General features: G+C 37.5%; 2 protein-coding genes across 2 annotated transcripts; both read right to left on the reverse strand.

Moving 5' to 3' along the window:
* Positions 1 to 5,789: 5,789 nt before the first annotated feature.
* Positions 5,790 to 16,211, reverse strand: LOC124166133 (F-box only protein 33). Its single transcript, XM_046543790.1, has 7 exons — positions 15,561 to 16,211; positions 15,175 to 15,409; positions 14,926 to 15,086; positions 14,721 to 14,841; positions 14,462 to 14,639; positions 14,211 to 14,341; positions 5,790 to 10,033 (listed from the first exon to the last, which is right to left on the reverse strand). Exons 1-7 carry the CDS (start codon positions 15,962 to 15,964, stop codon positions 9,899 to 9,901), a joined length of 1,365 nt encoding a protein of 454 aa, XP_046399746.1. The 5' UTR covers positions 15,965 to 16,211; the 3' UTR covers positions 5,790 to 9,898.
* A 585-nt stretch (positions 16,212 to 16,796) lies between these two features.
* On the reverse strand, positions 16,797 to 23,602 carry LOC124165128 (translation elongation factor 2). The gene is made up of 18 exons (XM_046542435.1): positions 23,495 to 23,602; positions 22,764 to 22,978; positions 22,494 to 22,687; positions 22,195 to 22,403; positions 21,960 to 22,084; positions 21,755 to 21,863; positions 21,469 to 21,582; positions 21,159 to 21,305; positions 20,695 to 20,796; positions 20,479 to 20,617; positions 18,624 to 18,791; positions 18,434 to 18,543; positions 18,172 to 18,351; positions 17,869 to 18,078; positions 17,597 to 17,779; positions 17,375 to 17,507; positions 17,171 to 17,295; positions 16,797 to 17,081 (listed from the first exon to the last, which is right to left on the reverse strand). The coding sequence occupies exons 1-18, from the start codon at positions 23,495 to 23,497 to the stop codon at positions 17,013 to 17,015; spliced, it is 2,535 nt and encodes an 844-aa protein (XP_046398391.1). The 5' UTR covers positions 23,498 to 23,602; the 3' UTR covers positions 16,797 to 17,012.
* Positions 23,603 to 24,962: the final 1,360 nt, after the last annotated feature.

The raw sequence follows: 24,962 nt of genomic DNA on the forward strand, positions 1-24,962 counted from the left end.
TACGGGGATTCCTTCAGCGTTGCACGGATCCCATTAATTGTCGTAAATTTTACGCTTATCGCCTAATTGCAATCTACCATCGGAATAGTTTCAATGCCGGTGATTATGATAATAGAAGGTTCTCTGGTTAATTTTGGCTTGATAGGAGAGTAGTGTTGTAATTCCAGAGAAAGAATACACCATAGTAATAATGAGTTTTGTTGGTTTTGTCTTTATACAATTATTTCATTGCCGCCAGGCATGGCGTTCCGGCCTTCCCCATTACCTCCAATCCCCATGTTGTTGTCATATCATCAATGCTGTGGGGGAGATGACTGAAATTAAAATTAATTATTTTCAGTTATATATCCTTTACGTGGGTTTTTTTGTCGCTATGCGACCGATGAATTAATTTATCGAGTTCTTCTATTTTTATTCAACCGGCTGGAGCCCCATCGCAGACACCTCTTTCCAACTTATAAGGTATTCTGTCATAATTGTGCTAACACGCCAATGGGCATTGGAGGTAGACAGCATTTAAGTAAACAATATGAACTTACCAATATGTGCTGGCTCCACATGTTGTGGAGGTAATATCTCTAAACACAACTTTTCTTTGGCAAGTTGCATGGTTGATGCCCCTGGTAAAAATTCCATCTGGAACTTTAAGCAGATTCCTGCTAGATCCAGTCACGTATAGCAGAATGTTGTAGTATTGGTAACATGTTATTATAAGCATTAACCTATAGGAAGGGTGAAACTTAGGATAAAAAGTCCAGGGTTGTATACCCCTGCACCTAGCTGGATCTTGGGAGATAATGCAGGATTTATTAGGAACTATAACAGGATGTTAACTACTTGCAACAATCACAAGAGTATGTTGACCTCCTGCTTACTATAACAGCATCTTGCAAGATTCATTTGTGTGTTGCTGGTCTCAAATTGGTACATTCCTAATATATTATTTCAACATTGAAGGGAACACACTATGCATCTCCCTCTCTACTTCTTCCTTATTCAGAGAATCACTTGGTCAAACCATGTTCGTTGTCAACACTGTAACAGTATTTACTGAAAGAAATTAATTGTGGCTGCATGAATCAGAGAATATGATAACAGGAAGTTGACAGATATTATCTACCTTCAATTCCTGAAGTAACTCAGCCTTTTTTTAAAGAGCCAATTGGAATGAACATATTCTGTGACATCAAACATAGAAATAAACTGGGGGGCAGGTTTCGTTGCATGCAAATTTCATATATTTTTGACGTGATGAACTTATCTCGTCTATCCTTTGTTACATATTGTGGCGTGATCAACTTATGGCATCATCTTTTGGGGTAATGCTAGCTGCTGCCACAAAGTTTTCTCTATGCAGAAACGTGCAGTGAAAGCCATGGCCAGAGTTTCTATGCGAGCACCTGGCTTGCCTCTTTACAATGATCTGAAAATACTAACATTCCCATCACTGTACATACTCAACTGTGCCTCTTTTGTTAAGAATAACCCTGAATACTTTCCAAAAAATAGTTCTCTCCATAATCACGCTACCAGAACCACCAATGACATTCACCTCAAAGACTACCATAGCACTTTCTGCCAAAAAGGACCCCTTTTCTCCCTATCAAAAATATACAACAAGCTACCGTATGATATTAAATGTCTTCCACCTACACCATTCAAGAATGCTTTGAAGAAATATTTAATGGAAAACAACTATTATAGCCTGAAGGATTTTATGTTGGGCTCGGAGTAATCTTTGCCCATCAACCACTAAAATTGTAACTTTTTTTCTTTTATCTGTAAAAATTGTAAATGTTATATCACTTCATTTATTTGTAACTATTACTTTAATTATCTACTTTATTTTGATGACTTCCAATGTCACCGGAACATGTGATCTCTAGGAACAATAAAAATTATTATTATTATTACATGAAATTCTCCTGGGTCTGTTGACTCATAAGCATTGCTATCCTGATAGGTATTCTCTGCGACTGGAGTTCTGCTGAATATGATCTAAGGTTGAGCTAAATAAAGATGGTTCAATTTATTTATTTCCACACCACCCAAAACAGCAATATTCAGCCTTTTAAATTGGGGTTTTTAAGTTATGTTCAACAATCAAATGCACACAAACATCCATTCCTAGGATAAGGATAAATCACCCAAGTGAGACTCAAACCCACGACCTTTGGTTTGAAATTATAAATTCCAACCAATCTTCATGGATTACTGGATATTTTTAATTTTATTCTCAAACCACCGGATACAGCTCTAATTGGCCATTTTACACTGGGGTATTCAACAAATGTAACAATTAAACTTACACGAACAACCATGCCCTGGACCGGAGAAAACCTACCCAGGCGGGACTCGAACCCGCGACCTCTTGTTTGGCAGGCGAGGACGTTACCCCGCCGCCACCGAGACCGGCAAAAAATATTGCAGTGATGCCATCCACCTTGAGATGTGGATTCATGTGGCACAATAATTATGTTAATGTCCCCTTGGCTCTTAATGTCCTAATGTCACTACTGCAGATGAGGTGACTAAAAAAGCCATGAATTTATCGATACCTCCACTGCACAAACGATCACCCACAGAATAAAATTCGGTAATCTAGTAGCCCAACAATACGAATGCACTCAGCTGATGGTAGCTGAAGTATAAACGCTCACATCCAATTCTACAACCTTCGGAGATGAGCATTTGTGCTTCGGCAACTACCAGTTGAGCGCAATCCTTTTGTTGGGTTCCTAGACGAGCGGATTTGATTCCGTTGGCGATTGTTGAGCGTTTGCGCAGTGGAAACATGAGCCATAGTGGTGATTAGTCTCGATTATAATTCGTGCAATAAAGCAATTATCATGTGAGATTCAACGAAAGAGTAAGTTATCCTAAAGATCCAAATCTCATTGCCAAATATTTCTCAAATGAATATAAAATATTTTGCTCAGTAAATGATTATTATTCTCATGACCACACTTAATTTGTCCTCCCTGTACATGACTATTAAGGATGTTTATAAAAAACTCAATTACTTCGGTTTAAGTAAGATGGTATCCAACCATTTTAAAAAGTTATTGTATGTACTTATCTTGCTCTGCCTCTAGCTGAATTATTCAAACAATCATCACCCTTGGGTATCTTTCTAATGTGGTGTAATGATTTCAAACCAGAATTTACTAATTTAGGCCCTGTAGAGAACAAGAATTGTTTCCACCTATTGGAGAGACAAATGAGGGAAATCTATGAAGGCCTGTTTACACGGTACATTAACTCGTACGGGTTAATGTCTAAATGTATGAACGCGAGAATGAATGCCAAAATGCACCGTGTAACCACCCAACTTGTGCGAATGCATGCACAGAAAATAGAACCTGTTCTAATTTGGTTCATGCATTCGTACATGTTTCGTTCCGGTCCGCAAAAATCATTCACGCAAACGTACATTAACTCGTGTGTGTTAATGTATCGTGTAAACAGGCCTTAAGAAAGACAAACAAAATCAAAGATAAAAATCAACTAGGCATTGAAGCTCAACAATGAATAATAAAACCAAAATTCGAAAATGTTGACCCTTACATTTGACAAAGAGTAAAACTAGGCAGATTTTAAGCTATTGTGGGCGAGGCCTGAACATTAACCCCTTGCGCTGAAATGACGAGTGTAGCTCACCATGATCTTTCATTGCCAAATGTTGCAATGGTGAGTGTAGCTTGTCATCAGATTTTCATTATTTTAGCACTTTTTAGGGGAACAAAAAATATAAATGTATTGAAAGTTTAACAAAGTTAAAACATCCGTAATGTACATAAAGAACTCATAATCTCTATCGTAACAGGCTCAACTTTGTGGAGGTTCATTCTAATAAATAAAAGCGAACAAACTATGTATAAATCCACCAATTTATTAAGTTTACTAGTTTCGACGCAGCAGCATCATCATCAGGTACAAAGGCTACAAGGAAACAAACATCCTTATATATCATGTGATATCGGGAGGAAGAAGGTAGGTGGAAGGTGGATAATAAATTGGTGGATTTATACAAAGTTTGTTCGCTTTTATTTATTAAAGAACTCATATTTAATGAAATATGATGCATTGTAAGTAATAAAATGATTTTATAACAGACGCGATAGCTGTGCTTTAGATGTATTTCACTAGATACTTTGCAATATGAAATAATAATCACGTTTTATTTTCACTGTTCTATGCTGATTACACACCACAGAATATCATATCATTACTTACCATGTCATTTAAAGAGAACCTCAGACAAAATAAATACAGAATGGGAGCATGATATTCAGAAAATAAATTGAAGTGGAAGGGGTTTGCAAGGGCCTGTAAAGACATGAGAGAGAGAGAGAGACTTGCATGAGCACGAGTTACATTGAGGAGGGGAACTCAGTTCTCCCTGAGTCATGAAAGAAGGGGAAATTAGGAGAGCTGTTGCTTCCTTTCGGGTTCAAGGCAGTGGGGTGAAGTGACAGGGGGCTTTTCCCGATGATGATATCTCACTCTCACCACGATTTTGGCAAAATTCTTCTCGGCATTGTCCGGTTGGACTAGAACACAAGGTAAAACTGGTAATACACCACATGGAGGGGGAATAAAAACAGCAGGGGAGGGAAGTAGCTCCATTATTCACTCTCCTCCATGCACCTGTTCATCAGGCTCCATGTGGAGTGAGGGAATCATTCAGGGTATTGGTAGCTGAGGAGGGGTAAATTTTTTTGTAAAAATTTCTGATGGGGGTACTCAAAAAATTCCAAGCCTAAAACACAGCCTAAATCATATTGCACCTATTTAAGATTCTGATGTAAATAATTATATATAATAACTACTGAATCAAGTACAGCATAAGCTTTTGAAAGTATAGTTCCCAATAGAATAAGACGTTCGTTTGAAAATAGAACTAGAGGAGCAATATGGTTTTCATCCAGGGCTTTCAACCACCACACACCTAATCATCTTTCAAATGAACATTTTAGCCTCTATTGATTTTGGACACCAGGTGAACGCACTGTATTCAGACTTCATTGCTGCCTTTGATTCCATGAGTACCTATCATTTACTAGCAAAGCTTACAGCATATGGATTTACTGGTAATCTTCTATCTTAGTTGACGAGGTATTTGAATGAAAGACAACAGAATTTGAAGATTAAATCATACAACTCATGATTTTAATGTCAAATTTGGCATCCATCAGGGATCCCATCTTGGTCCATTTCTTTTTAATCTATTTATAAATAATATATATATTTGTTAAATTCATGCAATACGCTGATGATATAAAATTTTATCCTAGCATTAAATCCTTAAATCACTGCATCAGTATTCAAAACAATCTGAATGGCATAAATTACGTTGTTAAATTACCTCCTCCCTATAATCTCAAGTGAGGTAGTTCAAAACGCGAATTTTCGGTGTAAATATGTTAATCTATGCTCCTACGTGCTGGATCGATTAAAAAACACAGTTTAATAATTTTCATTTAAGATTAGTTTTTACAAAAACTTTGGCAGTTTCTGCACATAAGGACAGATATATTAGTCCACTAACAGAGAAAGGGTTAACCAAGTCAATTCAAGCATTTGATCAACAGGTATTATAAGGTTGCCTACCCCTGCTGTTCAAAATGGAATCTTCAAGCATTGAATGTTTCAGAAAATAATCCTAAAATATTAACCTGGCAATTTTACATGCATAAAAATTTTTACCTGCAAGAAATTAAATTAACTTGCCTAATATGTACACATTATGTTGTGAAGGTTAACATGTTTCAAAGAGTAAACCACAATTCTGGACTATAATTTTATTAACTTATTTTTCCACACTGTATACAATAACAGTAAAGCACATACGTGCATATGTATACTTCAGTCAAATATTCCAGCTACATATTTAAAACATTATAAGATTTTATAAAGGGAATTACATTGTCTTCTGAAAGAGAGCGACACCAGAATTTATGAAAACATAAATTACTTCAATATATATGTATTTGAAAATAATTTGCCTTTTTAATGTCCAACCAAAAATATATACTACATGGATATGCATCACAATAATTACAGAAAACTATGTTTAAATATGTAGGTAATGTCATTTGGCATTTGCCACATAACTACAGCCAAATTATCCATACATTTGTAGCAAATGAACAGGAATGCATGGTAGAGTATATGTTACTACAGCATAGAGTTTAGTGAACTGAGAAATGCCTAGAAGGCTACATGTTCACAATGACTACATAAATTTTTAACATAGCTTACGCATGCCAAAGAAAAATATTTTGAACCTAACAGTTCATTTACTACTATTTATGTATATATTAAATGGAAAAAAATCAAATGCGAATTGCCCACCACCTATATAATCTTTGCAATACCAATCAACCATTTAAAATTGAAATATGAGGTCAAACCTCGATGACATTTCTGTAAGCTTGTCATCAAATTGTTCTTGCAAAGTGAGATTCAGGTGACATGAATCTATTTTGCCTGTGTATATGAGATAATAGTTTTTTCTTCTTTTTTGAGCCACATTGTTGAAGGCTCATACAACAAAATACAATCCCAGGTTACAAAACCTCTGCAGCACAATAGTGCCAAGCCCTCTATTCTTTCTGAGATCTCATTTTGGCACTCAAAGAAATGAAACCAAAGGTGCCCAGTTATTTTTTTTAATTTCCCTACCTACTTACAAACTGGATGGAACCTTTCAAGCGAAAATTGTCCCGAGTGTTAAAGCTGCCCACAATCCCCCACGTGGTGGAGATTAAAGGAGTTGATCGAAAGGGTATTTTTTTTGTTTGAATATAAGGGAAACTTGGGTAAGTCACTTGCATAGCAAGCACACCAGATCATTAACCAGGTGTCCGTGTTCGACTCCCTGATGTTACAATTGTTTAGGTGGCATTTTATAACTTTGACCAACTATTTGCGTTAGAAGCCCAAAGTAGCCATTTATAAGCAAACTTGCCTTAGAAAAAATAAACATCCAGTACTAACTGCATGTGAAATGAGTATTGTGGAAATTATTCCATTGTTTCTTTTGTTATTCTGTGTTAACAGTGTTTTCATGCATGAAAAGGACCTAATTTTGACAAGGCATTTTTTTCCTAAATTAAAAACACTATGTGAATAAATAAATCAATTAAGTTCCAAATGGATAAAATACGCCCCAAAATATGATAATTTCCACATGAGATGCTAATGGCATTGGCCATAAGTTAAGCGTACATCTATGAGGTGCACAACTGTTAACAATCTGATATCACCAGAAATTTAACAGTAAAACCCGACGAGGTAAATAAAAACAAAATAAATATTCCCCAACACTTGTTTTTGTTTCACGTGCATGTATTTCCAGGAAAAATCCCATTGAATTTTAATCAATGTTTGTAAGGCAAATGTTCAAAGTTGGGCTACCTCAGAAGTTCAAAAAACACTATCATCCTATGCTCTTTTACACACATTGAAATACATAGTTTCGCTGACCAGGAAAACATATGACTGGTGAAACAGACTGACTGAGTCTGATTGCAGTCTCCAAAATTTCAGTCATACATTGTATTAAACATGCTTTCGGAAACCGGTTAAAAGTGATCATGTTTAAGTTTCCTTGATGTAAAAAACTATATAAAACTTGTATTACACTCGGCCATCTTAACACCGTGCTTTTTGTTAAGTTGGACTTACAATCATTCCCTTTTGAATAACTTTTATTTATCACTCTGAACGCACCACATTCACTCTTTAATAGGGGATTTCTTGAGAGCACTATTGGCACTTAAATAAAACCAAGTGCCCATTATTTTTTCCTTTAAATATATTCTATCGTTTCTGCTCTCACTAATCTTTTGTGTTAATCTTTCCAAGACCACCTACTTTTTAGTAGTATACCCGTATCTTTGGACTGGAATGATGGGGGATTGATGTATGTATTTAGAGAGGTTGTTCACATAAACATTTCAACAGCATTTCAGTTGCTTCATTTTTTGCTCTATGGGTTAGTGAGAACTTTTGAGCAAAATTGCCTCTTTAATAAAATCCACTTCCCTCTTAAAAACGTTGGTTTTTTTAATTATTACTTTCACTTCTAAATCTAAAGCTCTACTCAGAAACACCATCACCAGCAGGGCAACAATCAATCCACGACTGATTTCATAAATGCATCGCCAAACTTATTCTTTCATAGTAGGCCATTTCATGTATAGACATCAGCTTCCAATTGAATACAAAATTAAAGGTTTTGTAATACAAATATCACACAGACACACCTGCTTTAAAAATAACACCAATAGCTCAATGATTAGTGATAGTGCTTCTTGGCAAAGCAACAATGCTTAGTTAACTTCTTTATATTATGGGATAAATATTTTTTAGCCTGTCATTCCTCTGAGAAACAGGGAAAAACCTATTTCGTCACACGACTAGTGTCTTTGTTGGATTAACTATCCTTTGTGTGAAGATATAAACAATTAGAATAAAATATTTTATAAAAAGGATATCCCCATGGAATGATGACTACATAAAAGTTGGTAAAAAAAATAAAACCCTCTGTAATGACGTTATCTACACAAATGCAGGTCTTTTTACCTGGGTGGACCATACTGTAGGAACATAATACTATTTCAGTTGTTCAACATTTGATGGAGTGTGCGCACTCTTGTATGGGCTAAAACAAACTATTACAACAGGGACCAGCCTGTATAATGTATACATCCTATAAGTACCTTGATCAGTTCACTCCTGATCTTCTCTTTTAAAATTGGACATAAATTATTATCTGGGCTCAAGTTCTATATCATCCCAGGGACCCGTACTTAAAAAGATGTCCACGATTTAACTCCTCCTTACTTATATCACAGTCTTCAAACCCCAATACCATTTGTCATTTAGCACTTAATACTTATAAAAATCTGATTTTTTATGGTACACAGCACCAGTCGTTTCTCTCTTTTTATGACTATATCCAAGATAACAGAAATATCTGATGGAAAATAACAGGTTAACCGGCGTAAAATCTTTATACTTTTAACCTTATCTTGGATGTCTCTTTAAATATGGGATTAATTCCTATGCTTTCATCAAACGGGCCACTTGTCCATGGTATCATGAGATGATTTTAAATATATATATATAGTCTTTGTATATATTGGTACCAAAGGACTATACCAATGGTTTTAAGGTTTAGCTTACGATGGGAAAATAAAAACACTTCTGCTTCCAACTATTAGAGCTAAACAGTCTGTTGACAAGTTGTACAAACTTCTCATAGGATAACAGACTCTCAAGGGACTTAAAATTATGCCCAGGAGTATCACAGACTAAATCAGGAAGCCTACACTAAACATGTAAAATTTACAAAAAAAAAGATCACATCAATAAAGCTGAAGCATTCAAAACTTCAGTCAGCCCCTAAACGATTAAATCCAATACTTTTGAATGTCTTTCAAAACCACATTCACAGAAGAGCACGCAAATTAATTAGGTATGTCAGATCCCTTAATCCTACAGATATTCACAGAGGTTTTTTCCAATATAATGTCCTGTTAATATCTGTACTGAAAACGCATGGGTATTCAAAGTGACATCGCATTATAATCATTAACTAAGCACCAGTAATAGAATTCACTAATTAAAAGAAATGCACAAAGAACATCTAAAAAATTAATTGTGCTTGCTAGAAACTTATAAAGCAATAACTCTCCCAAAGCTTGTAATTAAAAACAACCTAGCCTCAGGCTGAAGTTTATAATCCAGAATAACTTGGAAAAATCAAATTTATATGCATGCTAACTGCTGTAACTGCCAACCAATATTAAACATACAAAAATTTTGAACAAACCATATGAAAATAATTATATCATTTCACAAAAATAATTTATATATATGATAGCTTTTACCAATCTTGATCTTGAAGAACAACTGGAAGGATGAATTCGTCTGAATCTCCAGCTGAGGGGCTGTGAATAACATCATCCAACTTGTCTAAAGAGAGCGGCTGCCAACTGCGCTTCAGGGCTTGGCTTACCTCCTAAGGATGAATTATATTCGGGCAGAAAAAAATTAGCATCATGAATCAACCAAGGTAATACATAATTCTCACTTAAGAATCATTGATATCGTACAATCTTAAAGAATCAAGTTGTGCCTACAAGAAAAATACATTGAACACGCTACATCAGATTAATTAATTTTTTATCTAGTTAGTTCAACATTAATTATAGATTCCCAAAAAAATATCATATAACCTACTCAGTCACATTTTTCTTACATATTTAAAACAAATTCAATAAACCTTTGCAATTACCCAAACACTGACAATGATGGAGGGATTAATGGTTGTTATTAATATAAAACACATACATGAAAACATTTTGTTCAAACATTTAAATAGTTTAAAACTTCCTCTAATAAGAAATTAACTTTTGCATAAGCAACACCAATATTTAGAGCTTTGTAAAGATACATTGGGCTCAATTTACAATGTTATTCTCTATGCTCCAGTCTCAATACATTTATGTTATTTTTCAGTTAGCAAAAATGTTAGTTATGGAGGTTTTTGTACTTCTTTCTTTTATTATTCTGAAAGGCTACACTTATAAGTAGCTGGGAAATTCTGCCTTCATTCCCACAGCTGCAAATGAAGTTTTGAGTCATATGGTAGTAGTAGTATTATGATTTAGGGTGCGTTGACAGCTAGGTCATTTCGCACCACATCTATATCATTTAATTCTGATATTTCAATGGAAATAGAATAAAAAGATAGCCACTGTACATTTTGAGTAAGTGAAATGGGTGAGTAAACTTAAATTTTATTAAAAAGACTTATTCCTCGAGGAACTGAAGGGTATTATTTAAATTAGTACGGTGGTCCCCTAGAAGGGATTCTAGGTCTCTCCCTGGATTAATCCGTCTCTGTGCATTGCGGCACTTATCACATTCTATGACGATATGTCGAATACTAAGCGGGTATCTACAATCATCACATTGGGGAGGTTCCTTATCTTCAGGAAAGGGATACGCACGAGTCAAAGGGCAGTGCCCTATCCTCAACCGTTTGATAACTACCTCCTCTCTCCGAATGATCCGGGAAGAGGAGTTGGTTATTATTCAGAGTCCTCCATGACTCCCCTCACTGTTCCAGTAGAGCATTTCTGAGTGAGGCTCTCAGGTCATCATAAGGAACTAGCGTCGACATGTACTCTTCGTCGCTCAGAACTTCCCTGGCCAAAGCCATATCATTACATATATATTTTATTCCTTGGGTTATATGGTGTATCTCTTGTCTCTCTCTCCCTATTCCTTCCTGGCCCCTCTATAAATTACTGGTACCTCTTTTGTTGCCTTGATACCTCCTCGTCTCTGCTTCCTGCCGTCTTTATTTCCCCATTTTTGTCCTTTTCACCTTCATGTGCATTTTTACCAGAACTCCTCCACATATTTCTCCTGAATCTGCCGTCACTTACTGATACATACTTGTTCATTATTTTTCGTCGTCCCATACTCCCCCGATGTAAATATTGATTTACTACAGTCATCTCTAGTTATCTATTGTTGTATGCTATTTATTATGAGTTATCTACCATTATTTGAATTACGATTTTATTTATGGTAGTTTGTTTACAACCAGATACCATTTTACTCAGTTGAAGCCATCAGGAAATAGCACCAGGTTTAAATAACATGAAAAAGTAATGTTTGCGCTCGCTATCCAGACCTTCATGACCATATAATATGACAACATCAAAAACATGCTACTAAGGTTGCAGACTTCATTGGTAAAGCATGTGATTCTCAAAAGCTGAACAGGTGAAATCAATATTTATTCCACTTAAGCTTATTTCATTCAAATACATAAATAAAAGTTTACGAAACTTCAAACCCAGATATGAAATAAGAATGAAGTTACCAGCAAAGTCTGAATATGGCTCATCAATACTTTTATATCTGTCTTTCTTGTAATAAAAATCGCACGTCCATGCATGGGCCAGCTCAACTTTGACCATCTATGACTCACAATTCTTTGACTATGGAAAAGATAATTTGCCTAGGGTTGAAGGTTGTATGATATCTTTAATTTTCACACCGTGTTTTGTAATTAAAAAATTTTTACTTTCTTAAATCTTTAATAAATAAAATTGGGTTAAATACCTGAAATTAAAGGGTTAGAATCAAATTCAACTCCAAAAGGTTATTCTAATAGGAGTTGCAGAACCACAAAAAATTCATAACGGCATTCACAATTCCAGTAACAGTAAAAAATGAGGGACTTAGGTTACTAGCTCAGAAAACATATGGCTAAATAATTTCCTCAATGACTATTAGTATAATGGGTTTGAAATGGAGAGTTGAAGACTCAAGAAGAAGGGAAGGTGGCCAGGATGGTAATGGTGACTCATGGGCACGCCTGTGAGCCTTTGTATGCTTGCAGTACTAAAAGCTTGTCTGCCTTAAGGTCGCCTCTGGAATGATCTGCAAGATGGTAGAGAGGATGGTTGCCCACAGAAAGCACAGCATATTCATAGAATTAATGGATAATGCATTTTTTTCAATACTTTTTTTTGCTATACTGATACCTCTCACTCTCTCTCTTAACCAAAATCCTTTAAAGCTCCCCGGATAGGCGGATCCAGGGGGGGGGCACAGGGGCACGTGCCCCCCCCAGACCCTCAAAAATATGCAAGATTTTTAATACGGTCCCATTATGATTGCGTTCGTTTTGTATTACGAGGTATCGTTGTGCCCCACCCAGAACAAAATCCTGGATACGGCCTTGCTTGTGCCCCTCCCAGAAAAAAATCCTGGATCCGCCCCTGAAGCTCCCTAATCTACCACTTCCTAACACCTCCCAACCATCCTTTCCCCACTGGCCAACAGCTATCATTTAAGATCATTGAGTACAACATTTAGCTAGCTGGAGATCAGGTTGGTGTGGTGGCTAGAGCGTTGGCTCCCCATCCCGTGGGCTCGGGTTCATATCCCAGCGGTGGCAGAGAGTTTTCAGAGATTGTCCGATCCCTGCTTGAATGCTATGTGGAGGACGTTTCAAGCGCAACACTCCATCCGTCGGATGAGACGTTAAACCATGGTCCCCTTGGCGCCTTTCGTTAAGAGCAAGTTAATGCTTATGCTTTCTCTCCTCCCTTCCGTTAATGCTGATGCCAGGTTTCTCTCCTCCCTTCCTTACCCACCCTTCGCTCATGGCGCAAATGACTTCAGCTGTCGGTTGCCTCCCCCAAATACCAAATCATTTAGCTAACTCTATTGAGAATTACACATCCTGGAATAAGATAATCTGCCAAGAAAAATCCATGGATCATGGATGAAGTCTCAGAACTCACTGAAGTAAGAAAAAGAATGTAAAAACTGGAGAAAGGCAACTTCACTACAACATGAAATCTGCAGATGGAGAAACAAGACTGAATCAGCAAAATTCTCAGCATTATCAAATCAAACCACTTCTTAACAGTATAAAAGTTTCCCACCAGACATAAATTTGATATGCAGCTATCTACACATGCCCTCATCAGATAACATAACAATACAATACACGGAGCGGTAGTGCAGGGGAAGGATGCTGTCAACATACTCTGAAGGTTCTATTGAGTTTTACAATCTGCAAGCAAGGTTACATGAAACCAGCGAGTTTTGCAATAGGTTTTCCTTCAGTCCACCTATTTCAAGGTCAAAAAAAGTTTTCCTGGTAAATTGAGAGGCACCACATAAAATGAACTTGTTACTAAGTTACACTGAAATGTAAATATGTAAAACTATTATAAATCCATCAACACTTATCGTTAATAGGGCACTTGTGAGCTGACTGTGGGATAAAATACCATGATAGATGTGGCTGTCATTGCAATCAAAGCAATTTATCACCACTTGATTAATTGGGTAACTTTTTAATGCATTTTCCACGGTTACCCATAAGCATCCACCTGTTTCAATCCCTGAAATTTGCAAGCTCAACCCATTAAAAACTAGCTGCAAATTAGTTGACCCATGCACAGACAGCATAAGGTTTCTCTAAACATAATCCCACAACTCCTATGCATTGAGTTTAATATACTTATATACTAGACATGTAAAATAGTACACTCAGCTAAAAATAATTTATCAATTGAACAGGCCTCCCATCTCTTGAATTCAGAAGATACATGAATAAAAATAAACAATGGTAAATGATAATAAAGCAAAAGAGAACTTACATATTGTAAGTCAATAAAGCTTTCACATTCTAGGAAATCGACTATATCTTCCTCAGTTACATCCAGCCTCTTCAGTTTGGGGCCTCTTAATCTGGCAATAGCCACTAAATCAGCATCATAACATCTGTAACCTTGAAACAAAAAAATGCATATCATTATCAAAGCATTCATCAGCTAATTACACCAATGACACTGCATTGTTACAAGGTCGCCACGCTTGGCATATTGCGTTGATATATGTGACGTTTTACCTATCAAAACTAACTCTTCCAGGTGAGTGCACCTCCACGCAGCCATCACTAAGGGATCCGGCTGTCCCTCATCCACTGCATCGATTAAAAGTGCTGACGAGCAAGAATCCACCCACCAGACTGAGCGCAGCGTTTTGTAAAACCATACTGAGAGCAAATTTAACGTTGCCAAATTTACCTAGAAAGTTTAAATAGTATTATTGTCCATTAACTTCCCCATTTCTGACAGATTAATTATATATTGCTGCTATCAACCAACCTGTTCACAAAAGAATGCTTTCAGATGAGTCAGTGGCATGCTAGACCGCAAAATATCTGAGTGAAGAACTTCCACAGCATCATAGGAGTGTATCAATGTCAGCCGCAGCTCACATTGTGGGCTATGGAAATGAAAAATACGCATGTCAACCTTAAAAGTATCGGCTGACCTTTTGAGAGTACGATGCCAGTTGCAATGTACTTACTTGTACTGACAAAACAATGACCACGCTTGATTTGAAGTATTAGGATGATGCTTCGTTATTCCATGCACGTGAATAATGAGACATTTGAGACCACCATTTGAAGGCTTGGTAAAAACTTCCAATAAACCATCACTGACATAGTCATAATCAATGCTGAGCACCTTAAAGGAAAGCACGAAAAGTGAAATCATACGACACATTATCACCATAGGGTCATCGGCGTGAAGATAAAGTTAATACGTGTATTACCTGGAGCATATGAAATGGCTGAAAGAATGAGTAATTAAGATCTAAAATGATATAATTGTTTGGATCATCCTTAACAGAGGCTAAATGAAGTTGTCGCAGGGAGCGTGATTGGAAACGACCCAACAGATTCAACAACACACAGGAATAAGTTGCCAGTTCTTCTGAACATCCCAAGCTAAGGGCTTCTAACTCCCGACTATGTTTAATGATTGTTTTGAGCGGTGAAATGATATTTCTGCAAGAGAACGAGCGAGTGATTAGGTACAATATAGGCAATTAGACTACGTAATGGCACAAAAGAACTAATAACGTAGACGATTGAGCAATTTAAACAAGTATACGAGGAATGTGTAATAATAAATGAGATAACGCCATAATTCCATTACCTTTCAATAAAATGTTGCTGTTCACGCTCAGAGCCAGGACACTCAAATCTACAGTGGCTTGGTTTAAGTATTAGTCTACGCACAAAAGAATTTTCACTTAACTTCTGCAGCACTCGAGCAACTTCACGCACACAAAGAGGGTTTAGCGAATCCAAGCTAACAATGGCATTGCGCAATTTCTTTGCAAAACAGCTAGACAGATAACGCGTTCTAGCCAAACTGTTAACATCTTCACCTCTTGCCTTAAAATGTATGCTTTGTAGAAAGGTAGAGTGAAATAACGTGCATCTCCACTGCCGACATACTGATGAAGCACTTATCTTTTCTTCATGGGACAAATATGAAAATATTTCCAACAATATCACGCTCGGCAAGTTTTCCCAACATCCTTGTAGTGTATCCATTATCCTACTGCTTGAAATGTCACCGTCCGAGATTCGAGCTTTACGTCATTGCAGGCAGCAGAAACATATGCGTAACAAAAAAGCGCTTCCGAACCGTGAAAGATGTCACGTCACAGGCGAAGAAATTTTTGCTATGAACTCCCTGCAGTGCATAAAAATTTCTTTCATCAGTCTTCGCCTCTTTTGACAATTGAGGATCGCTAATCTTTTTTTCTCAATTCATGATTACGGTACTTCCACTAGATAATGTAAACAAAAATGGTTTCCCGTGACGTACTTCCGTTAGCTACCACGGCATTGTTCACAGATCTTTATATCATCACCATCACTATGCCGTTATAAAGGATATGGGTAGAGAAATAATTCATAAGAACTTACATCTGGAGTATGCTCCTATACGGAAGTGAGGCATGGACAATGACCGCAGCGGAGAAAGTAAGGATAGAGGCCTTCGAAATGTGGTGCTACAGAAGAATGATGAAAATCAAATGGATCGACCGAGTTAGTGACGAGGAAGTCCTAAGGAGGGAAGGAGAGAAGAGAAGCCACATGAAAACCTTAATAAGAAGACGGAAGAACCTTATAGCCCACATCTTGAGACATGATGAAGACAATCATCGAAGGGCAAGTGGAAGGCAAGAACGGAAAAGGAAGACCTCGAACAAAATATATGGAACAAGTAAAAAGAGATGTGAAAGAAGAAATACGTAGGTGTGAAAAGATTAGCTGATAGGAGAATAGAGTGGAGAGCTGCGTCAAACCAATCCGAGGATTGTTGACCAATGATGATGTTAGGATATGGGATATTGATTCAAGCAAGAATTACATAAAAATTGTTTTACATTTTATTCAGGCATGACATTGATACATGCTGCGCATTGCTGTTTCAAGCAGCTCCAAATTTATACAGAATCCATCATCACCTTCAATCATTAAAAAAAATAAAATGTCCACGTCGTTAAAGTGGCCGTTGCCAAAAAAAATTTGATAACCCTTCCCCTTCATCTGGGTGTACACCTTATATTAAATAGTTTATACAATCAACCGTTTACAATTTATCAAGATATTGAGCTAAATCAGGTAAGCCCTCCTTCAGCCCCTTCCTCTTCCTTGTGTCCTGTAAAGATAAATTCAGTAAGTGTTTAATTCATCACTCATGTCAACATTGATGAACTGACAAGGGGATAGTATAAAAGCACAATTTACCTGTACAACGGTGTATGGCCTTGTGCTAAGCTCCAGTGGGTCACCGGGAAGCACTTGCCAGTGGTCAAACACACACTGTGGGAATGCCTGTCCACCTGTATTGCTGCGGAGATCAGCAGTGAAGCCTAAAAACAAGAAATAAAGTCAATAAAAATAAAAATATACCCAATTCAGACACGCAAACTCACAAGAACAATGCCTTACCAAATGACTCGTTGACAGGAAGGTACGCCTTAACAACAAACATTGGAGTTCCAGCAACTTGCATTTCTTCAAAGACATGTCCACGACGTCTATTCAACACACCATAGATGCCTCCAACAGCCACCTCTGGACACTGAAAATAAAGTTCACAATTCAGAATACCTCACGTTCAAGATAACCATGAGTACAAGACATAAGAACTCTAACAATAATTCTATATACCTGAACTTCACACAAGTAAACAGGCTCCATCAAACGTGGCTGAGCAGTCAGGATACAAGCATACAGACACCTACGTGTGGTTGGAATGATTTGGCCACCTCCTCTGTGAATAGCATCAGCATGCAATGTCACATCATAGATGTTGAATCGGACACCTCTCAAGTTTTCTTCTGAGAGCACACCCTAAAGTTGGAAAACAAAACCTATAAGTAACTGAAAAACAATCACCACTGAAGATACATAAAAGAGGACAATATGTATTTGATAAAGACCTCCTTCGTTGCCCACTGGAACCCAGCAACAACTGAATCCTTAATTTCATTGAGGTATTGAACTCCCTTTGTGCAATCAATCAAAATATTTGGCCCAGTTCCATCAGGTCCAAAACACCAGATTTTACGGGCTTCGGTCACATCGTAGTCGTACTTCTCACCAAGGTAACGAGCACGGCTCTTGAAATCATCACGTGGGTTGACTTCACCCTGACAACAAGATAATAGTAAATGTTAGATTCTCGAAGACACCATCCATTTGTTTCAATGCCAGCAAATAAACAAAAGGGTTAACTAAATTACCTTGTCAATGTCCTCAGCCAAGCCATCGGGCATGGGAACAGCCTTCATGAAAAGCCTATTATGTTTGTTAGGGGATTTAGAGAGACACATTTGGTCGGACTCTTCAGAAACAGTTTCTCTGTAAGACACAACTGGATCAGATTTCTTAATAGGGATGCAAGCATGGTCTTCCTCCAGATCCTGAAAGACATCAGAGGCATTAATACCAAAATCAGAAAAATATTCCAATGATCTAGTGATTCACACAAAATCATTATCATACCTTCAAACAAATTTCCAAATGAAGTTCACCGGCTCCAGCAATGATGTGCTCACCAGATTCCTCAATAATACACTGTACCATGGGATCAGATTTGGCCAATCTCTTCAAACCTGAAAAATAGATGTGGTTCAATGGCCTATTCTTCTCGCTTAGCTCTTTAACACAAGCTTACAAATCCAAAACTATTTACCTTCCACTAGTTTGGGCAAATCAGCAGGGTTTTTGGGTTCTACAGCAACACGCACAACAGGAGAGACACTGAACTTCATCACTCTCATGTTATGGGCATCCTTGAAAGTTGTAATGGTACCAGTTTTAACCAGGAATTGATCAACACCAACCAGCCCACAAATGTTACCTGAAATATGTAAGAAAACATGTAAGGTGGGGTTAGCAGGTTAAATCAATTTCAAAAAAGAAAAAATCAAGTAAAATGGGTGCACTAAAATTAATTTTAGAAGTTCAAACTAATTACACCTAAGGATGAAGTTTGCCATGAAAATATACATATGATTAAGCCGGAATTCAAAACCTGCATCTCCCAATTGACAATCAAGCAAGTTAGCCAGTTGCACCACCAAGCCATTTTCTCAGAGCAAACTTCAGGATGGGTTTTACCAAACAAGGTGTTGATATCACAAGTTTCCACTATGGCATATGTGGCAGAGGTCGTGCTTATGAAGTCACTGTCAGAGAGAAAAACCCCCTCTTTGTCGCTCCATTCAGCAACAATGAATTTCATGCAGTGCATTCAAAATAATGATATCCAAGCTACCAAAAGAAATACACTCATGTGTCACTCAGGGCCCCCGCACACTAGCAACTTTTACAAAGCAACTATTTAGTTGCTCTGTGGATGTTCAAATGAAACACACGAAATTGACTGTACCACGCACGGGCAACTTTTTAGTTGCCGCAGCTGCCGTGTGTTCCATAGGGACTTCCTCTAAGCAACTAAATAGTTGCTTTGTAAAAGCTGCCAGTGCGCGGGGGCCCTTAGTGGAGAAATTCCATAGTGAAAATTTTTAAACAATACAGTAAATTTAGACAGCAGTGGAATTTACAATATGCAATTATTTCCACAATAAAACCAACAAATAATTATACATGAATATTATTAACTTGCTAAGAATTCGTCAACTAAGAAAAATACTGAGTAAAAGTGAGCAAGTAACGGAGTAAAACTCATAAAATGTGCCACCAGCAATTTTTCAGAAAAATTAAAGTCCCAACCACCAAGATATTTTTGTTCACAATATCAAAGAATACTTTGCAAATTTAACACAATATCTAGGTATCACTTGCAAATGCTTCATGCAAACCAATATATTTAACTATCATGGTAGTATTGAACAATTTCTTATTGAACATGGACCACATGGCAAATTCAATGGAGCATTAATACCAATGAACAAGTTTTTCAATCCATTTGGCACAGCACACTTGGTGATACACAAATGTGTCACAACGTCGTTAAGATTCAATTCCTCATAATATTGATCTGTATCCCCATACACCTAGTATTTGAATTACCAGTATGGATATCTTTATGTTATCCATGATGCTTTTTTTCATAAGACTAATTTAAAAACCAATGGATTTTCAAATTTAGTTTTTCCAGGACAAATACACCAACTACTCATAATGAAGATGAGCTTTTCCTTCCAAAACCCAGTACCACTTTTAATTTTCCACATAATTGGTGCACATTTGTGGACAATAAATTATTACCATTGCTCATTCAACTCTCATAGGCTCATCTGATACACATTTTAAAACTTCTGGCCAAATTCAGTGGAGAAATTCCCTTCAGTAATGCACAGGCTGTTTCACCAAGGAAAATCAGTCCCTTCCAGTCAAGGCATTCCAACAATGAAATTCGACTAACCCAAGAACAAATGCAACAAGTTACGATAACCAAATACAGCCAGCTCCAAATGAGACAAAAGGATAAGGGCAGGAGCAGGGGAAAATATTAATAATTATTATACCCGACTAAGAACACTGTTACTAGTTACAATAGTAATTATTATAAGCATATTTACCACTTGGCACATCTTCAATGGCCTCAACATAACGACCCATCATGAGGATGGTTCTCTGGATGGCCTTCTCATACAAATCTTCCTTTTTGCCTGGAGTGAAATTTGGTCCCATGATCCTAGCCTTCATACCAGTGGCAACCTATGGAAAGGAAAAGAAACTTAGTAACGTTGAATTTTACTAGAAGAATTTTAGTAACCACCATTAGCTAGCATTACCTTTCCAGAGAAAACACGTCCAAATGCATAGAATCTACCCTTATCAGAGGTGGGTACCATTTTGGAGATGTACATCATCAATGGAGCATTAGGGTCACAGTTCTGAAATGAGAAGAAAAAGAGTTAAGATCAACAAATTATCAATACAGTAAAATGAAACGATATTTTCCCTAACTAATTATAATTTCCTGGAAATTCTTCCCAAGCAGTACGGGTCAGAGGCTGAAGCGAAAGCTATTTTATTTGTGAATTAGAACTACAGTGAAAAATATACCAGAGTTAGGTATTTCATCAGCATGGAAACTATGAATGGTATGTGAACTCTCGTGAACACATTCATCAACATTCACCCTAATGGATTTTCACCCTTCCCACAGGTCAATTATCAGGAAAAAAATCTTATTTCTGACATTCTTGCTATTCTAGAATTGAACTACAGTATTGCCAACTCGGGAGAAATTTACCTTCACACCAATGGCAGCCTCATCATCATGGGGTCCTTCATAAAGCATTTCCATTCGGTACTTTTGGGCCACAACAGGAGATGGGAGGTGAATGGCTATCATCTGAAGCAGAGCCTCTCCAGCTGGCAGCCAAGTGCGCATGACAACCTGAAGCGTGAAGGAAATCAGCATTAAGTTTCACACCAACACAAAAATGTCTAACCAAAGCAGACCACTATGTCAGTTAACGGAAGTCATCAGAATATCAGAACAGGTCTGTGTTATATATCATCATACTAAGAACTCAACCCTGAAGCCATTCGCATCTTACCTTGAGAAGTGCCTTTCCATCCTTATCTTTGTCATCTCCCTTCAATTCGATGTTCAACTTAGTAAGGAGGCTGGTTACTTGATCTTTCTTGTAATTCATGATGGCATCAAATACCTACAAAAAAACATCTAGCATTAGCATGATACCGACACAATCATGACCAATAGGCAGGACTAAAATAATCAGAAAAAGGTTAACACTCAACTACATTCAGAACAGGTCTGTAATAAATAATCATCAGGGGATTAGTTCGTCACTACTTGTTACTCCAATTCCAACCAATTACCTTGTAAATTGGGTCCAGGACATACAAGCTGAAAGATCTCTTGTTGTCATCATCCTTCTGCTTGGCCCACTTCTTAGTGTTGGTGTTGAAAAAACTCTCACCCCAGAGCCTGTAGGAAAATTGAAATTACGAGATATATGTTATCTCACGACCAGTTTACTGCATGGGGTGTTCTAATATGAAAGGAATTAAACTCTCAAGTTACCTATTCATGAGCTTAACGACATCGATCTTGAACTTCTCAGCGTACATCTCAGCAAACTGCTTAAGCGTGAAAGCCCATCCATGAAGACCAGATCCAAAACCAACGCTTCCACGGCTGGGGTCAACCTGTAAATGACAAGACATGCAGATGAAACATTTCCCTCAACCGAGAATCAAGGACGATTATGATAGGGTAACATTCGTATTTTACATAATAGGGATATTTTGCCACATACCCGGACTTCTCCCATAGGGCCACTATCGTCACTGTAGGTGGCGATGATTACGTTAACGTTTTCTACAATTCTTTGGAAAGTTTGATACAAATCTTCTTGCTCTAGTTGCAACTCTAATAAAGCTCGGTCCATCTTGTTCATAAATAGCACAGGCTTAATCCTCTCGGCAATGGCTTGTCTAAGGACAGTTTCGGTTTGCACACACACACCTGTATGGGAAGATGACACATGAATTCCACCGATAATTCATTACAGAGTAGTAAGCTCACAGATCACAAAAATGCATTAAGAAGACTTACCAGAAACGCAATCAACAACAACGAGAGCTCCATCTGTCACACGAAGGGCAGCAGTGACTTCACTGGAAAAGTCGACGTGTCCTGGAGAATCGATGAGATTGATCAAGAAACCCTTCTCTCCCTTGTCACGCTGGTCAGGATTCGTGATGAAGACACAGTCCTTATCCTCAAGCTCGAAGTACATGGAAATGGCACTGAAAAACGGAACTTAGAAAATGGTCCATACTTATTTATCCCACAAGTATCAACAGCAGTGACGGGTGTACTCACGTGGATTTGATGGTAATGCACCGCTCCTGCTCGTCTTTACGGGTATCGGTAAATCGCGTCTCTCCAGCTTTAGCACTGGCAATAATACCAGCTTTCGATACCAGGGAGTCAGTCAATGTAGACTTCCCATGATCTACGTGAGCTATGACGGACATATTTCGTATATTACGCTTTTTGTCCATCATGACACGTATCTCGTCTACAGTGAAGTTCACCTGTAAAAACAAGCATCATGATTCACTACGTTCAGCAAACCACTTGCATGCATGCCACTTTTTATCGCGTACGCGACATGATTTAGAACTCCGATAATACTAATTCCCATTGCATACCAACAAAACAAACTTAACTAATTGCGAATAAAAACCATACAGCAAACTCGGGGACAATCGATACGCGCACATCACATTTGAACATATTGTCGCTCATATCTGCGACGAAATTGACAATAAATAATTAAAAACAAATCAAAATTGCAGCATTTACCATTTTAGGTTATTAAGTATACTATTTACGGGCCACAAGTCACGTTAACGTTCAGAACACAACCCACGTAAGCAAGTCAATACTTAACTCGCATGGCATATTCGGAAAACGAGGTCCTGACGTCAAGTGGAAATTTCGCATTTATTTGATTTCAGAATAAACCCCCATTAATGAAATTTGGTATATAGCTTGGCGCATATGTAACACACCGAAAACATGTGAGTATAATACAAAATTAGACTTACCATTTTGGATGTTTGCCGATTTCTTCCTCCGTTCGAAAAGACACTACGGCAACAATGGCGGACTCCCTAGGAAAGGACAGAAGGGAGGTACGTAATTCACAATGCGAGAGCGCTTCAATACGACGTTCAGGCTCCGCTTTTAGCGCCTTTCTTCGAAGCCGGAGAAAACATCAACTCTTCAATCGAAAGTTGAATAACTGCGAACCCCTTATAATTGATGTCGTAATGTGCCGCAATTATGCACGAAATAATTATTACTTGCGGTTTTCTAGACATTCGAAGCATCCATTTGTATGTGCAGTTGTCTATCAGATTTCAATTCTAATTTAGGAAGGGAAATGAGTGGTGAAGTCCATCTGTGATAATTATCGGATACCGTGTGGTGGGAATACTGCCTTTCTAATCATTGAAACCGATCTCTGGAAGTTTACAGGTACAAACCAGAACTGCTATAAATTTTCAGTGTTAAATAAATCTGACTCTTTTGCAATTTCAACTTATTATGTGTTGATAGTCATTGTGTTTATGTAGTGAGTATTCTATCTGGCTCCCAAAACTTTGCTCCGTTACTCTGTCGTCTCCCAAAAATGAAACTGGTTCAGGTAAATCTGCAGAATCGGGGTATATCTTCCTCTGATTTGGTGTAAGTAAAAATTAGTGTTTTTATTTGCTGGAAAACATGGGAATGTTCACTCTGAAAAGTTATGCTGTTCACAAAATGAGGTGTTGCTCATTCAGTCATCAAAACTTAAGTTTCTTTATCGTTGAAAGTTTGGAAAATATGCAAGTGGTTTTCGGTGTGCCAGTGTTACGTACTGGAATTACCGTGGAAGGATCTGTTAAAGTCACCTCAATCCTTGTGGTGGGTCGAGATAAACCTATGTTATGTGAAATTCGTACATCATTGTGGAGAGGCCAGTTCATTTCCTTAGGAAACCTTTGATTTTTCTTCAAAAATCATAAACGGTTCCGTTCAAGCGATATTATGTTTACCGAGTCAGACGCTTCTATTTGAACCGATGACCCGGCAGTTCATTGCCTTGTGTTCCATTCACCGGGTTTTATGGTCACGAAACCCACAGTCTTGGCACCAAATATCTGTTTTGGTTGCTTCCCAATTTCCTATATTTATTTCCCATACACTACTATTAAGTATACTTGTTATTCCTTCGGGAAATTCTTGTTGGCCGCAAATATTTTGTTGGATAATGAGATATCTATGCATGATATTATTAATATTATTTTGAGGGAAACGAATAAGGAAATTGCCAAGAGTACTGCATACTGAATAGTCTGGTCTTATGGTGTGTCCAGTGCAGTGGCGTAACTATGGGGGGATGAGGGGATAGATCCCCCCAAAACCCCAGAGAAAGAAAAAAGACATTTAGAACTATTGTCTAGTTTTGAAATTTAATAACATGCATCTGCTTAAAGTTAAATGTTTAGTTCCAAAATGATGTAAAATGTA

Source organism: Ischnura elegans, chromosome 9, assembly GCF_921293095.1.
Source record: "Ischnura elegans chromosome 9, ioIscEleg1.1, whole genome shotgun sequence".
Taxonomy (NCBI): domain Eukaryota; kingdom Metazoa; phylum Arthropoda; class Insecta; order Odonata; family Coenagrionidae; genus Ischnura; species Ischnura elegans.

Excerpts from the sequence above, each read along its gene's own strand:
- LOC124166133 (XM_046543790.1), bottom strand. The coding sequence starts at position 15,964 with ATGGATACACTACAAGGATGTTGGGAAAACTTGCCGAGCGTGATATTG. Across the intron at positions 15,087-15,174 it reads AGCCATTTCATATGCTCCAG|GTGCTCAGCATTGATTATGA; the intron begins GTAATACACGTA and ends CTTTCCTTTAAG. Across the intron at positions 14,842-14,925 it reads TCATTGTTTTGTCAGTACAA|CCCACAATGTGAGCTGCGGC; the intron begins GTAAGTACATTG and ends TCATTTCCATAG.
- LOC124165128 (XM_046542435.1), bottom strand. Across the intron at positions 20,618-20,694 it reads GACGTGTTTTCTCTGGAAAG|GTTGCCACTGGTATGAAGGC; the intron begins GTAATGCTAGCT and ends TCCTTTCCATAG. Across the intron at positions 17,780-17,868 it reads TCCAGTGGGCAACGAAGGAG|GGTGTGCTCTCAGAAGAAAA; the intron begins GTCTTTATCAAA and ends TTCCAACTTTAG.